At 39.8% G+C, this 16558-nt stretch overlaps 1 protein-coding gene across 3 annotated transcripts in view; it reads left to right on the top strand.

Moving 5' to 3' along the window:
• The first annotated feature begins 739 nt into the window (after positions 1-739).
• Positions 740-16558, top strand: part of OLFM3 (olfactomedin 3) — a 70057-nt gene continuing 54238 nt past the window's right edge. For all 3 annotated transcript variants that reach the window (XM_072868467.1, XM_072868466.1, XM_072868468.1), the window contains exon 1: positions 740-1127. In XM_072868467.1, the coding sequence (XP_072724568.1) occupies positions 1059-1127 (69 nt within the window). In that variant the 5' untranslated portion in view covers positions 740-1058. The remainder of the gene's footprint in view (positions 1128-16558) is intronic.

Here is a 16558-nt window from a genome sequence, read left to right as displayed (position 1 = left end):
AGGAACCCCCAATTGCATGCTACAATGTGTCCTTGGGAGGGCTCCCAAAGGACTCTTCAACCAATGACCTCCACCAGCCTTCACCTCTACAGGCCTTCCCACCACAGCTCCAGCCCAAGCAAGGAGACACGACAGTCCCTCGCTGGCCCATGGTCCAGCTGGAAATCAGAGTGGTGGCTTTCCCCTCATCAGGGCCCAGCCAAGCCCTGACTTAACTTTCTAGGGGGAGGAGTGAAAGGTCAGGATCCCCCAGACGAAACCCCTCTCCTCTGACCGCCCTCTCCCCGCTGCGGCACCCGCAGCTCCCCACAACAGCCCGCCCTTGCCCCTTTCCCAGTGCCATGCTGCCAGGTGCTCCTTTCAGGCGAGCCGCAGCTACCCGCCCGCAGCCAACGGGAGAGCGGTGCCCGGCTGCACGCTGCCCTCCGCGGAGGGAAGAGCCTCCGCCCGCCACCGTCGGGGGGGAACACGGCGAAGTGTGGGTGACGGGGCACGGAGAGGCGCCCCGTGAGAGGGGACACCGCGCGCTTTAGCAGCCCGGCTCGCGCCCCTCCGCAGCCCGCGGCTGCTGGTGCCCCTCGGCAGCCCGGCTCGGCTCGGCTCGGCTCAGCCCGGCTCGGCTCGGCTCGGCTCAGCCCGGCTCGGCTCAGCCCGGCCCGCCACCGCATCCCCGGCCGCTCCCCGCTAACGGCCCGCGGCTCCCTCACGGCGGCGGTGATGTCACATCCGCCGCCCGCTCCCCGCGCCCGTCCAGCCGCGCTACCGCCGCCGTCCCCCGGGCCCAAACTTTTGCGGTGGGCTGGCCGGGCGCGGAGGGGAGGGGCGGGGGTGGGACCGGGCAGCGGAGCCGCTCCGGCAGCACGGGCAGCGCCGTCCTCGCCCGCCCTCCCCGCGCCGAGGCTGCCCGCGGAATGAGCGTCCCCCGGGCGGCTGCCGCTGCCGCCTCCACTCGGGCTCCGGCGGGCGGGCAGAAAGTGCGGCTGCTGGCGCGGTCGCTGCAGCGGGAGCGGAGTGAATGACCGAGAGGAGCGGCGCGGATCGGCAGCCCCGGGATCAGGATGCGGGCGCCCGCCAACATCCTCAACCTCCTGCTGCTGTCCTTGCTGGCCGGCCTCGATCCGTCCAAGGTAGGAGCCGGCCGGGCGCCGCGCCCCGGGCGCCCCCGCGGACGGCAACTTCACCCGGCCCCGCGGCGGCGGAGCAAGGCAGGCGGTGCCGGCCCGCGCACGGCGTATGCGGTAGCGGGCGATGCGGCTCTGCCGGGCGGCTGGATGGCTCCGGGGAGAGGCGGGTGCGTGTCCTTGGTTGTCCGATCGGCCAGGCGGGAGAGTTCGTGGCGGAAACGGCTGTCCGCGGTCCCGGGATTACCGGCTTCACGGTGCGAGGCGGGGAAGCGCGGGTGCAAGCGGCCAGAGGGGCTACGGGCGCGGGCACGCCGCAGCGGGGCCCACGGCACCGGCGCACAGAGCACGCGCACCCCCCCACCCCACGTACCCCGCACCCCCAATCTCCCCACGACCCCCCACGCACGAGTTGTATCAGCTGCAGAGAGAAGAGGTGGGCGGTGGGAGCGCCGGGACGGCTGAGGCAGGGCAGTGCGGGGCTCCGCAGCTGCTGAAGGCCGGTAGCTGTCCAGCCGAAATGAACAGCGATTTATCCGACTCCAGGCAAAGGGGTATTTATAGCGCTCGGTGACTGCACCAGGTCTGGGGAAGCAGCTAGGCACTGGAAGCAGGCATCGACAGCCTCCGGCTGGAAATAAATTTGTTTAGAGCGGAACCGGAGGCATCACGTGAAGACACTGATTTTAGCACTGTAGCCACGCTCCAGGCTGCTGCAGAGTTTCGTTATTTTCAAATGTGTTCAGGTCGCCAAAAGATCACACCTGATACTGAAATTACGACAAAAATAAACATATGTTTTAGCCGTGCGACCTGGCTCGTGAAGGTGGTTTTAGATTAAATCATTTAAAAAATCAGAATTGCACTATACCACTTAAGAGGAATGATGACTGAACCCCCCTAGGCCTGCAGATGTCTGTAGTGCTGCATCTTGTAGATGTAGAATTTGTCTCGTTTGTCTTTTTGTGACACGCAATTTTGTAACTGTGAGCATTATAAAAAAGTAACGAGAGAGAAAACATTCTTATAGTATTGCTGTCCATTACCAGCTGTAGTTCATACTGTGTTGCCACAATTTATATTGTACGTTGGTGAATGTCATTTTAATGGTACCGTTTAGGTACCAGACAACTGTATGAAGCAATGTTCAGCTCTTCTGGCAGGTTTTTTCCTTTAAAATAAAGGAATTAATCACATAAATTAATCATATACAAATACGTACTGAATTTCCAACAATACGAAAGGGATTTTCCTCTTTAACAATATAAAGATAGAACTTAAAAAGCAGTTCAGTGGAAATCTGATTTACGGCTGCAGTATTCTGACCGCTTTTTAATCAGTAAGATAGAGTGACAACTTAAAAAAGCAGGAGGTGATATAGGACTAATAACATTAACTAAATAATTAATTATATCAATGTTATTACATAGGAGCTATTTGAAAGTATCAGCTAGTGCTATGTCTGTAAAGAGACTCATCAGGCGATGCACAGGAGTTCCACATCTGTGGGAATAGCAGCACATGGTCGCATTATAATTACAGGTTTCCACACACTCATTTTTCTTTATTTTTCTATCTTCTGTTACACTTAGCGAGACCTATTAAAGTTAAGAGACTTTAAAAGACTGCATGGAAGCAGGAAAAGCAAAATTTGTATCACTGTCTAGGCACAGAAGAGTAAAATCATGAATGAAGCAAACAAGCTTCAGCTGGCAGAATTATTCTTTTAGTTCAGGTGTCAGAGATATGCCCCAAAATAAGACTGGGAAAAAATGCTCCATCTTACATGTCTGTCACCATCCAGCACTAAAAAGCAGGATGAGCCACTGGAATGAAATAGCATAAATTAACTTTTGAAACTTTGCTTCTAGCCCTTTTTGCTATGGCATACTGTGTGGAGGGCATAAAAATGGCCTTTTATTCATCACTCTGTATGACATTTTCAGGGGTATTAAAATGTTCATTGCAGGCTCTTTTAACTTTGTGAAGGGGTCATGAGCCAGAAAGCTCAAAAGTCCTTAAGATTATGTAAAAATAAGAGCCTTTAATCAAAGCCTGGTGTTTATCAGAGCTAAGTTGGGTTTTCAGACATGAAAACATGAGATCAAACAGTTACTCAGATCCTTGGTTTAGATGCTATACCACATTAAGCATAAAAAAGATGCCACATGGCAGATAATCACTAGTGTTGTTGACTATGAATAACAGATTTCATATTTCTGTGAAAAATAATATATGTAAAATGTTTACAGGTTTTTTTAGCAAATAAGTACAAGTTGTGATTGAAATCTCACTTTAGAAATGGAAGTAGTGCTCAGTTATTTATCTTGCTTTATGCTAAACTGAAATGGGATAATAATTTTCTGCCCAGCAGGTTGTGAAGCAAATCTATGATATGAAATTAATTGTAGAAAACAAAGGGATGTTAAATTCTTTATTTTTCCAAAAAGAATTGTGCAGTATGCTCATGACTAGACAGACAACTTTTCACATGCCCTTGACACTCACAAACTATTCAGCTTATGAAAATAAATCATATCAAACATTTTGAAGTATACGCAATACATTCCTATTCACGTCCTACATAATTAACATTCAAGTAATAACTTATTTTACTGATCAACTACTTTAAAAGAATACCTGGGAAAAAAAAGCTTTGATTTAGTACCAGGCCATCACTGACTCAAGACAGCTGTCCACAGGCACTCTTATTGTGACAGGGCTTTTATGCTGAACTTACTAGGTTATTTACTGATTGTAAAGTGTTTAAGTATCGCCATCTTATGGTAAAATATGTAACAAAAAATATATATAGTTTATTCTTAAATCTCTGGAACGTTAAGATTTTATTTCAAGCATAGTAATTTATTGCCCATGCTTTTGGGTTTTTTTGGTTTTTTGTTTGTTTGGTTTGGTTTTTGGTTTGTGGTTTTTTTGTTTGTGGGTTTTTTTGTTTTGTTTTGTTTGTTTGTTTTTTTCCCCAGCTAAACATGATATAGAATATTGACCAGCTCTGGAAATTCTTCTTTAACAAATGGAAGACAGCTCACTACTGATTAATTTTAAATACTCTTAGTGCTAATTACAGAATATCAATTTTAAGATACTTATTAAATGTTATATCTGTTCATTTGATTCTAATTTTTCTCTGTATTTACATAGAAAAATACAAGAAAATATAATTATTCGTGATGATATATTTCAGTGAAGTTTTGTTTCCAGCAGGGTGGCTAGATATTTAGCAGGAAGCCAGCTATAGGGAAAGGACTTGGAATATAAAAACCTTTCTCCTACACTTAAGTGCAGTATCTTAAAAGAAGGAACTATTAAATATTAGGAAATTTCTAAGAGTTACTGCTAGATGGCATCTCTGTGCTGTTTTTCTACAAGCCTGGATTTTTCTGTAATGACCTTCATAGTATGTAAAGTGGACCTCTTTTATAAGGGTCACTTTCGCTGGCCATCATTTGATAATCACAGTAGTATAACCAAGTAAGCATTTTAGAGTGAAGTAATGCTGCTCCACATAGAAATAAAGCTCATCAGGTTTCAAAGTCTAGGTGGCATTTTTTTAAGTTCATTTTTGAAAATCTAAGTAGATCTGAAAAATATGTTCATTTTTCAATGCAGTTAATGAACTTTATGCCTTTAACTTTTATAATGGCTGTATGTCCTCCTCCTGTTGGGTTTCAATTATTTGAATTTCTCTAAAAAATGTTTCAGAAGATTGGCAAGTACAATCCCAAACAGAAGCTAAGTATAGTATCATTAAGGACAGTTACAGAAAGCAACTATTATCTGTATTCATTGCTTGGGATAATAGGATGTTTTGGAATATTAACATTAAAAAATAAAAGCAAATTTGAAACAGTCATCTATTTTTAAATGCTTAATTAAACTTTGCATTTTGATCTTTGGAATGGCTGTGTTTCTAGATGTCAAAAATCTACAATTTTCACACACAATCAGACTACACAACTAGCCACTAAAATCTTTCTTTTTCCCAGATTTCAAAAACTTGTCAGTAGGAAGAGTGTGCTGCTTTAATGCTGCTTCGCAATACAAATTAATTCATCCCTATTGTGAGATTTTATAACAAGAATACTATGTACAAACAAGGGTTACCACAAGACACTATTTTTGTTGGAAATATGACTCATGGTACTACAATACACTGCAAAATTAAATGGAAATCTCATTAGCTATTTGGAAATCAATTTACCCTGTTTCCTACAGTATTAGTAGTTAGTCAATATGAAAATCGTATATAATTATTTAGCCTGCATGATTTAAGAATGCTCTAAATCATTAATTGCTGAACGTGGTCAATTCTTGCTTGGTGTCTGCTCTACCATTTCTGAGCAACATGATTCAATAGCCATTGAAGAACATCCTATTGCTATGAATATATCCTGGTCCCTCTCCCAGGTGTCATTCCAGTTATGTTACTCTCACTCTAGTAACTTCAGTCAATGAGTAAAGATAAAAGACTGTTGTTAACACTGCTGGTTCTTCCTGCAATGGTCAATATAATGCCTTCTAACCTTTCAGTCCTGGAAAAAAAGATGCTTCATATATTTCCTATTCATCCACACTCAATGACACACATCCACCATGGTTTATATAAAATCACAGAAAGGTATTCACTACGTCATTTTAAGTGAAGTAGAAATGGAAGTAGTGCTCATATATACTTCCCATATATGAAGATATTAGAAGAGACTATGCAAAAACACGTATGTGAGTTACATCTGCATGACTGCTAACTCTTCTGGTGCTATCAGACATCACATGGTCCTTAAGGCTTTCTAAAACTGTTGATGCTATGTGAAGAGACCTTTTTTTTCCTCTAGCTAAAAACAGATTCCTCTATTGTTCACTACTACTATGACTGCTACTTCTTTGAATGTACTCATACACTGATTATACACATATATAATCTCAAAAAAAAATTATATATGTATACGTATACACAGACATATGTGTATACATATACTAAGTAATTCCTTTCTCACAGGAAACAATTATTTTCCCATTAGATGCACATTGCCTTCAGGTAACCGGGCTTCCACCTTTCTTCTATATTTGGTCAAGTCATAAGCCAATAAAGGAGGAACAATTCACAAAATATGCAAAGAAGAAAAAGCTGAATCAGAGAAGGTGACTGTCAAGAACAGGAAATGCAGTATAACAGCTATAGCTCTAAAAATGGTGTTTCTAGTTGGCTACAGATTTAACACAGTTAAAAATTTCAAGTTCAAATCCATGAAGTTCATAAGGGGCCTATTAAGAAATGAACAGGGAGTCCTTAGGGAGGCTCCAGCCTATCTGGGGCATTGAAATCCCCTTTTTCAACACTGTAGTATGACAAAAATGCTTCAGGGCATCACTTAGGCATTCTTACTGGATCCTCACTGAAAACCAGGTAAAATTGAAAAGCCTTGTGTAAATCTTTGCAGCAGTAGTCTGGGAGGAGTCCTGTCAAAGACCATCCTTCACAAGAATAGCAATCTATCCTACTGCTTCACTCCACAAGGTAGTGGATTTCTTGTCTAAGATGGAACCTAGAGAAAGTGAGGACTTTGTGTGCCTTGGTTTGAATACAGAATTCTTTTATTGAGGGAGCATTCAGGAACAAGTGGAAAACTTCTCTTACTTATAGAAACAAACTGAAAATTTCAGGAATTCTTCCATTTAAGCCTAAGTAGCATAAAAACAGAAAGAAAGAACATAACTCAGAATTCCAGACCAGATCTATTATTCACATGTTTTTAAACCGAGATGCGTGACACAAGCACATGTTTCTATACACATTAATCATTCCACCTAAGAACCTAGCCAGCAGAATTCTTAGTCCTCCAAGCCAGTAAAAAGCAGAAATACAGTAGCAGTACATATTACTCTTAAAAATACTTTGAATGGTCTACAGAAAAACATTCAGGAGTTAAACGTTTTTATGTATTTCAAGAATTCTGAAAGAAGATCGGAGCTTAAATTGTACTTGTTTACTATAATGATACAGTGTGCACTATTTCCCACGTGGTCAGCTAATAAGTGTGCACTTGGTGCACCTGCAGAACAGAACAATTTACTGTTCACCTGATCTGACCTTTTTTCAAAAAGGAGTTCTTTCAAAAAAAAAAAAAAAAAAGCTCCAAATCTGTCCCCCTTCAGTATTTTTACTCTTTTTTTTCTAAGAGGAAATGATCTTAATGCATTCACAGGGAGATCTCTTAAGGACTCTCAAAGTACACAGCATCAATCTTCATGTACTTTGTCTTGGCATTAATGATGTTTTTGTTGAGTTTGCTAAAAAGAAAAAACAGGCGATAAATATCTTAACCATTCCTTTATTCAGTCAGCTGGGAAATTTTCCTAACACTAGAAAGAAATTCATTTTCTAGGGGACACAATTCCTCTTACTTCAGTACTAAGTTATCTTTACCACCAATTCAGAAAGTCGGTTCTTTTGTTTATCATATTTGCACTGGAACACATTGAATATTAAACAGAAAGGACAGCGCATGTTATCCAAGAAGTAAGAATATAAACGAAACAGAAGTGTAAAGGTGGCTGTTTTGTAGTGACAGCTGCATAGAACTCCAATTTAGAAATGGACAAAAAGTTGCAACTTTAACAATTCTGATTATGGCGCATTATTTTCTAGCTATCTGAAGGACACCCATCCACCACTGATTGCCACTTGATATCTTTCACTGTCTGAAATAAAGGAGTTACCCTCATTTCAAGATGCAGGAATCAAACGTGCGTAGTTCAGTTAAGGGAGCATTTGTCTCTGTTCATGAATTTAAGATTCATATTACAATATTTGGGTGATGGTGAAGCCCAAGCAAAGACAATTCTGAGATTATTTCTTAATGTTGTGCACCGCACAGTGTCAAGAAATGTATCTAAAAAAAAGGAGACTGAACTTGGACATAACCTCTTATGTCACAGCATTACTTCCAAGAATCAGTGACACTTCACTGCAAGCATGGACTGCAGCTTTAGATTTTTTTTATTAGCGACTCCAATCTTAAAAGGCAACTGAACTTCTATCAGCAGCATAATTTATCAGAACACTTGAAACTATTTCAAAAACTATTTTTATTGTCATTGTTTTATTCCTGTCATTAAAGGTTTTTTAAAGTCTAGACTTGGTTTTGTTTGGAACTGGAGAATTCATATTTCTGTCTGAAAGAGACACCAAGACACCAGAGTGCAAAATAACAAGTCCCCCTATATGGATTATCTTATCCCCATTTGTAAGACCATCTCATTGGGAACAGCACTAAAAGATTTTTTTAATAAATGAGGAAATAACCTATGTATCAGACAAAGAAAGCTAGTAACATTTGTCTAGCTAGCTCTGTATTGACTAAAACTAAATGGTCTCTAGTCTTCATCTTTACTGGCCAGCTTCTAGAAATAGAATAATTCTACTAACTACCTTTTCTGACAATATGACTGATTCATACTAATGGACTAAATACACCACAAAATGTGCATGCTTAGGGAAGGAAACAGAGAATGCAAAATGTTGGTGATACAAGTAGTCAACATTGAGGAGGTAACTGTATTAATGGATACAGGAGTATACACAATAATTTGCTTACTTAAAGTTTCATGGTGGTATCACACATAGCATATACTTTTTTTCATACTATCCTATGCTGTTTTCAACTTTGTGACAAAGGTTTACTTATCAGAAAAGCAAAAGAAACAACCAGGCGTATTTTTCATAAGTCAGTAAACAATCATAAATTGGAACTTGAGTTATGGCCAAAAGTAGGTTGAATAGGAAATACCAGGCCTACAGATATGGGATTTTGTAAACTCTTAACCCAGCTGCTTCTGTATCTATGTCTTTTCACAAAAAAGAAAAACATATTATGTAATTATTCACAAAATATGCACTCCTATTTATTTAAAACTTTTTTCCTCAAGAGAAATCAAAGTAATTTTATTCTTCTGACACCTTCTGAGCCTTTCTCAGACTTTTAAATCACTTGGTTAACTAATCTAAAGCAGCCCCAGATAACACAAATGTAATTTTTTCATCCTGCATTCCCCTCAAGAACAGTCATCTGGCTGCTGCACTGTCTTCTAACCAAACAAATCCTTGTAACTGTGAATGCATATTTCTCTACTTATTTCACTGAAAAGCATGTATCAGTGAGCATAACAGCAGCTTAAGCAAATTCTGAAAGCAAGCAGCCCTCTTCACTCCTGTGGTTTTGGGAAATAGTGTTTACATCCTCCTGAAGCTGTAAAGTAACCTATAAGGAGGGAGCCAGAACAATTGGAAAAGACTCAATTCAGAGGACTGCAGCTTCATGAACTCTCTTATTAAGTACCAATCACAACACTGTGAATAATATTATTCTTAAATTATTGGTGCATGTTATTAAAAAACAGAGTTTTATAGAGATTTTCATGGACCTCCTTTTTTAGAACCACTCCTTTAGGAAAATACTTTAAAATGTGTTTCAGTATATCCCTTTCAAGGAGATAACTAAGTACTTAAATAATTTTTCCATATATGAAATTGTAGATGTTATTTGAGTTTGGACTTCAGTTTTAAAATTGGGTTTACAGAAATATGAACTTCAGTACATTTAGAATACATTAATACCTGTGGTGACAGCAAATATTATTTATCTGAGCTCTCAAAACCACAAATTTGTCACACACTTGCTTACTCATATTAAACAGGGTTGTTCAGTCTCAGCCTCCCTACTGCAATTATTTTTTTTCCTATTCGTTTTGTATAATCTCTAAAATTCTAACAGATCTACCTTCTTATAATAAGATTCTGTGCGTTTTCAATATATGGTATTGAGACTTTTCCAAGAAAATACATAGCAAACAGTGTAGTTTTAACACTGAGCTACTGTACTGAGTAACAAACAGTACATAGAATAGATGATGGTGTGAAAAATTTAGACACAGCTCTAGATATGTGCACTCTCAGTTCTCAAAGCAAGTGTGTGACAGGTTTGAATTTATAATGAGATCTCAGATCAATATTATTCGCTGTCATCACAGGTATTTCTGGGCACTTGCATGAAGAATACAGAGGTGCATGTCAGGCAGAGTAGCAAATGAGCATGTTACAACAAATACACTTTTTCTGAAGCATAAAGTAGGGAACTTTGAATATTCAGTAACTAGTTCATATTTGCAGAAATCAAGTACCCATTATGTCTGGTGTCTTATTACAGTCGTCAGATAAGCTCAGACATCACAAAAGTCCATAACTATATGAAATAAGAAAAAACACAGATATTAAGTAATATTCAAATTATTGCATCAATAAAATCATTGTAGAAATGAACAACAAAATAGTGCTTAATGAAATCAGAATTGCTTAAGTTCTTAGGTTTTCTTGGAGAACTGTGACCTCCTAAATTGTTTATAATATGCCCTGCACATATTTTACTCAGACTGACAATGAATTGAAAGCTTTTTGGAAATACCTTATTCAGAGAAAAGGTTTCTGCAAAGCAAATTCCAGCCTGAAAGTTACTTCTGTCACCTCAACTTAGCCAAGGAATTATTTTAAAATACATGTTTCAAAGAATGTTCAAAATTGTGATTGTTTGCTTAAAGGTAAAATTACATTTCCTGTGGGATCAGTGTCATTCAACAGGTTATTTTCTTTTGAGTTAGCCTTTCTAATATACTCAGTGATTTACTTTTTAAATCAGTATCTATTTTTCAGATACACAAAAAGCCTTGTTCAAGGTGTCAGTTACAACATTATATTCACTTTATTCAGCCTGGACATAATTTCTGTTCTGAGAACTGATTTATCTTGAGCAGTAGTTACTTAACATACTTTCAGGAATGAATTTACTAAGAGGAGTAAAGGGCTGTGCAGACTTCCCCCACTACTGGTGTCAGTGCATTCCCAAGATCTGTTCTATGGCGCTGGCTCCCCAGTCAGGATGTCTTCATGACAACAGTACAGTAAAATCTGCCAAAATCAGAACCTTGAACAACTCTTTTCGAGGTTACCCCTCCTGGTAGTTATTTCAAGGCATGCATATATAGAAATTAAATTAAAACAAAAAATATTAAGTGCAACTCAAAAAAAAAATCCTAGTGAACTGTAGTGTAATAAAATTTATTTTCATGAGGAATGATATTAACCTTTCAGTCAGTCAATACCAAATTAAAATAATACTTGGCAGTTGCTCATTCATGGCAAATACATCCTTAAATAGATGACAAAAACCTTTTCATGAACTCCTTAATAGTCTGAAGCTGTTTTGTACAAAACAGGACATGAAACTTTACCATCAGTGCAATCAGAGACCTTTGGAGCTCTTCTAGTCCATACCTCCAGCATTTCAGAGCCCCTCTGAACAGCAGCTCTGAACTCCGGCAATTTCCACTAATTTGGTGTCATTCTGCCCCGTCACCCTGAAGATGTTAAACAGTATCAAGCCTTCAGCAATGCCTCTTACTACCAGCTGCAAGTTAGACTTCAAAGCACTACACTTTACCAGTCCAAACATTTTTCTGCCTGTTTTGTAATCCACCCATCCAGTTCATAACTCCCCAGTTTGACTACAACAAGGATGCTGTAGGATACTGTGTCAAAAGGCTCAGTATGTGACATCCTCTGCTTATGGCTCAGGTAATCTGAGATATCTAGTGGTTTCTTTGTTTGCGTTCCTATTTTTCAATCAGGCTCTGTTAGGTATGGTTAAAATCCATTCCTAGAGGAAAAATAGATTTATCCAGTGTATCCAAAGAGTAATTGTGAGCTCATACAATTTTGTTTTGGAGTTTGTTTTCATCAGGTCCTAAAAAAAATTTCAGTAAATACTGAACTTTATAAAACTCTATGGCAAAAAGAAACACTGGTATTTTTACACAGTGATGATTTACGTCTAAGTAATTTTCTGTATATCTTCCCAGTGCAATGTTATCATGAATAATAGTTTTCAATTGAGAGAGTGTGATAACATAACCTTATTATTTGTTTTCTTATCTTTTTTATTGGAAGAGGTAGTACTGATTTTTGCACATCACAGTTCTTATCCTAAAACCATTAAGACTGAATTTATATTTCTCAAATTTTTCAACAGCAGAGGGCCACAAGCATAGACTTTTGTGAAGTTCCTGGATTGGTGAATTCAGAATGATTGGAAATTTTAATTATTTTTTTAGTGAGATACTGACATACCTCCTGGGCATTTTTTTTTTCCTATGGGAGATGTAGAAATGTTGTACAATATACTGTGATCTATCCTCTTTACCACTTTGTCCACAACAGCTCTTAGTTAACTGACAGCCATGACTCTTAGTTAAACTGAATTCTACCTAATGACAGTGGGTTTGTATTATTTTTTATATTTGAGAAATAATTATTTATTGGTATAAATCTCTCCTTTTTTAGACATAGGATATAATATCCTTGCCCACTTGCTCTTCAAGTAAATTCAGTAGAATAAACAAATTTACTTTCTGTAAATAATTTATTATTCTTATACTTCTCAGTCTGTCCCCTTTCTAAATAAATTTATTCTAGTACTACTACTCTCCCAGTGCTCTAATACATTTTTCAGCAACTCTTTAGTCCTTACTGCTTATTCTGCTTACTCCTTTTGAGGTATTCTGAGAGAGACTCATTAGATTTTTTGAGATACACATTACATCACATAGGAAGAATTAGCCATATCTGTCCTATGCGTATTCCTGGTCCACATGGAGGACATCTGGTTCATGCATAGGCTTGTTCTCTGACTTGCAGCAATAGTCAGTCCTGTTTGAATGTATCCTAAAAACAGCTCATGATACAGAGATTGCCACTGACCTGTTTTCCATCCTGTCTCTGAACACATGCATAATTATCAAAACATTAAAAACATATGTGTTAACAATCTCCCATGAGGATCAGCTTTAGCCACAAGCAAAGAATATGGTCTCCTGCATTTTTGTCTTTTCAAAGCCTCAAGTACCCCTCTGACTCTTTAACCTAAAGGCTAATCCTACTTCCACCTCTGCCTGACACATAAGAGGCAGGAATTTACTGACTCGCAGACACCTCCTCAGTCCCCAACACAAATTTTGCAAGTGCTCTTGCTTTTCTTTCTCTTTGTGATTAATATGTTGATATGAAAATGATATGGACATTATTGTTTAACAAGCTCAATAGTACGTATGTTAATAACATGTGCAATTAAACTAGATTTGCAAAAATACAGCGGAAAGGCACATAGAATCATAGAATGGTTTGGGTTGGAAGGGACCCTGAAGATCATCTAGTTCCAACTCCCCTGCCACGGGCAGGGACACCTTCCACTAGACCAGGTTGCTGAAAGCCCCATCCAACCTGGCCTTGAACAATTCCAGGGATGGGGCATCCACAACTACTCTGGGCAACCTGTTCCAGTGCCTCACCACCCTCATAGTGAAGAATTTCTTCCTTACATCTAATGTAAATCTACGCTCTTTCAGTTTAAAGCCATTACCCCTTGTCCTATCACTACGTGCCCTTGTAAAAAGTCCCTCCCCAGCTTTCTTGTAGGCCCCCTTCAGGTACTGGAAGGCTGCTATAAGGTCTCCTTAGAGCCTTCTCCAGGCTGAACAACTCCAACTCTCTCAGCCTGTCTTCACAGGAGAGGTACTCCAGCCCTCTGATCATCTTTATGGCCCTCCTCTGGACTCGCTCCAACAGGTCCATGTCCTTCTTATGTTGGGGGCCCCAGAGCTGAACCCAGTACTCCAGGTGGGGTCTCACAAGAGTGGAGTAGAGGGGGACAATCACCTCCCTCGACCTGCTGGTCACTCTTCTTTTGATGCAGCCCAGGATACGGTTGGCTTTCTGGGCTGCAAGCACACATTGCTGGGTCATGTTGAGCTTCTCATCAACCAACACTCCCAAGTCCTTCTCCTCAAGGCTGCTTTCAATCCATTCTCGGCCCAGCCTGTATTTGTGCTTGGGATTGCCCCGACCCATGTGTGGGACCTTGAACTTGGCCTTGTTGAACTTCATGAGGTTCGCACGGGCCCACCTCTCAAGCCTGTCAAGGTCCCTCTGGATGACATCCCTTTCTTCCAGTGTGTCGTCAGCAAACTTGCTGAGGGTGCACTCAATCCCACTGTCCATGTCGCCGACAAAGATGTTAAACAGCGCCAGTCCCAATACCAACCACTGAGGAACGCCACTCGTCACTGGTCTCCACTTGGACATCAAGCCATTGACTGCAACTCTTTGAGTGTGACCATCCAGCCAATTCCTTATCCACCAAGTGGTCCATCCGTCAAATCCATGTCTCTCCAATTTAGAGACAAGGATGTCGTGCGGGACAGTGTCAAATGCTTTGCACAAGTCCACGTAGATGACATCAGTTGCTCTTCCCTTATCCACCAATGCTGTAACCCCATCGTAGAAGGCCACCAAATTTGTCAGGCATGATTTGCCCTTAGTGAAGCCACGTTGGCTGTCACCAATCACCTCCTTATTCTCCATGTGCCTTGGCATAGTTTCCAGGAGGATCTGCTCCATGATCTTGCCAGGCACAGAGGTGAGACTGTAGTTCCCCAGATCTTCCTTCTTTCCCTCTTTAAAAATGGGGGTTATGATTCCCCTTTTCCAATCAGTGGGAGCTTCACTCACATGAGTAAACTGGAAGCTATATTCCATGCTATGTCACACAAAAATTAAAGTTTCCAGTCTTACAGAAGCCCTCCTGGACCAGAAAACTATACTGAAACCAGAAGCAAAGAATAAAAGTACCTCTAAGGTAGGAAGGCATATAAATAGTAAGATTGGCTATATCTTTACCCATCTACTGAATTTGCACATAAAACTTCTGGAGTTACATATGCACCACATATTTCTATATTCTGTGATATTACAGGTTCACTTATGACATCAAAAAATCTGTCAGTTGTGGCTGTCACAAGTTTAAATAGCTGATTTGCATTCTAATCCTTTTTAATAAGAAGTTTATAAAAATAATTTTTAATGACCTTCTGCTATACTAGTCCTGCAGACACTGCTAAAATAAATGCTTCCGTATTAGCAGATGGTATAGCAATACATCTCTACCTTTTTCGCCTTCCACACTTCCTGCTGTGATCAGCAATCTATGCAGCACAATTCAAGGAGTTCAAATTTCTGTGCTGTAGTCGTCGTCTTTTGCTGATCTTTCTTTGCCCTCTGGACTTGCTTTCTCATAAAACCATGTACATATTGTGTTAAAGTTCAAGTCAGTGAATGTGAATATCTTCAATGCAGTGACAGAGTAAAATCAGTGTATCCAAGGTTCCAATTATTGGCCTTACATTTACATATGGTACCTTAGTGGCTTTAAACAGTTCCTGTTGTCCTTATCTAGAGTGAACGTTGTTATTGCAATTTTCTGAGATCTTTAGAGTTTCTTTCAATTTGAACAGCTTTTAAATATTTCTCGGCACCACGGCTGGAACATTCATTCAGGTGTCTCTTACAAAATAATTGTATATGTAAGTCATTTTGGTTAGTGCTGGTCCAATGCATTTGAATCAGGAGAAGTACTAGAAAGTACAAAACACAAAGACCTCTACTACATCATTTTCATCATAAGCTCATCAGTTTCAGAAAATCTACTTTTAAAGAAAAATTCAGCATCCAGAAAAAAATTCTAACTAGAGATACAGTAGTTTATGCTCCCCATGACTATTTTCCTAGTTCTAACTTTTGCTGAAATGTTACAAATTTATTATTAATTATGATGATCTGGGACAGAAAACTGTTGTTTTGGAGAGACAAGAGGCTTTTTACAGAGAAATGCTCATGAAAGAATAACATCACTAATTCTGTTTAGAAAAGCTAACTATTAGCCTATGGATTGTGGTTCTTTGTAAGACTGTGATTTTATTATCAAAAAATGCAATGACAAAAATGCTGACCCTTTCTCTGGAAAACGCTAAATTTTCACTTAAGGAATATAAGATCTCTATCTCATTTTACATTATCCACTCTATGCCACCGATCAACTTTTTTCATAATCTCTCATTTCCAGGGACAAGTTGTCTTTATTATTTCTAATGTTTATTTCCTGCCCATTTATGAAATGTTTAATTTACTTTATCTATTTTTATTGATTTAAAGATACAGATTTATAGATTTAAAATATTAATTTCTTATAAAATTATTTCTGTTGGGGGGTGTGAAGGATTAAGGACTAAGGGTAGAGGAAGTGGCTGGTTTATTTTGGTTTTATAACCTTTCTATAAATTAAACCTTGAGCATTTGTATCAGTGCTTTCAGTCAGACGTATACCATGGGAAACATTTATTTCAGAAGCGCAGCATTCTCCATTATGTCCACTGTGTTTGCTTTGGTGTAAAACACTGCTGGACAATAAATCATACTCACAATAGCAGCAATGTTCTGTCCTTTGTTTCAAGCAGCAAAATACAACTTTAGCCTGAGG

The sequence above is a fragment of the Ciconia boyciana genome, chromosome 7 (assembly GCF_034638445.1).
Source record: "Ciconia boyciana chromosome 7, ASM3463844v1, whole genome shotgun sequence".
Classification (NCBI taxonomy): Eukaryota; Metazoa; Chordata; class Aves; order Ciconiiformes; family Ciconiidae; genus Ciconia; species Ciconia boyciana.
Note: the sequence above shows the minus strand (reverse complement) of the source record. Positions and strands in the feature narration are given on the sequence as shown.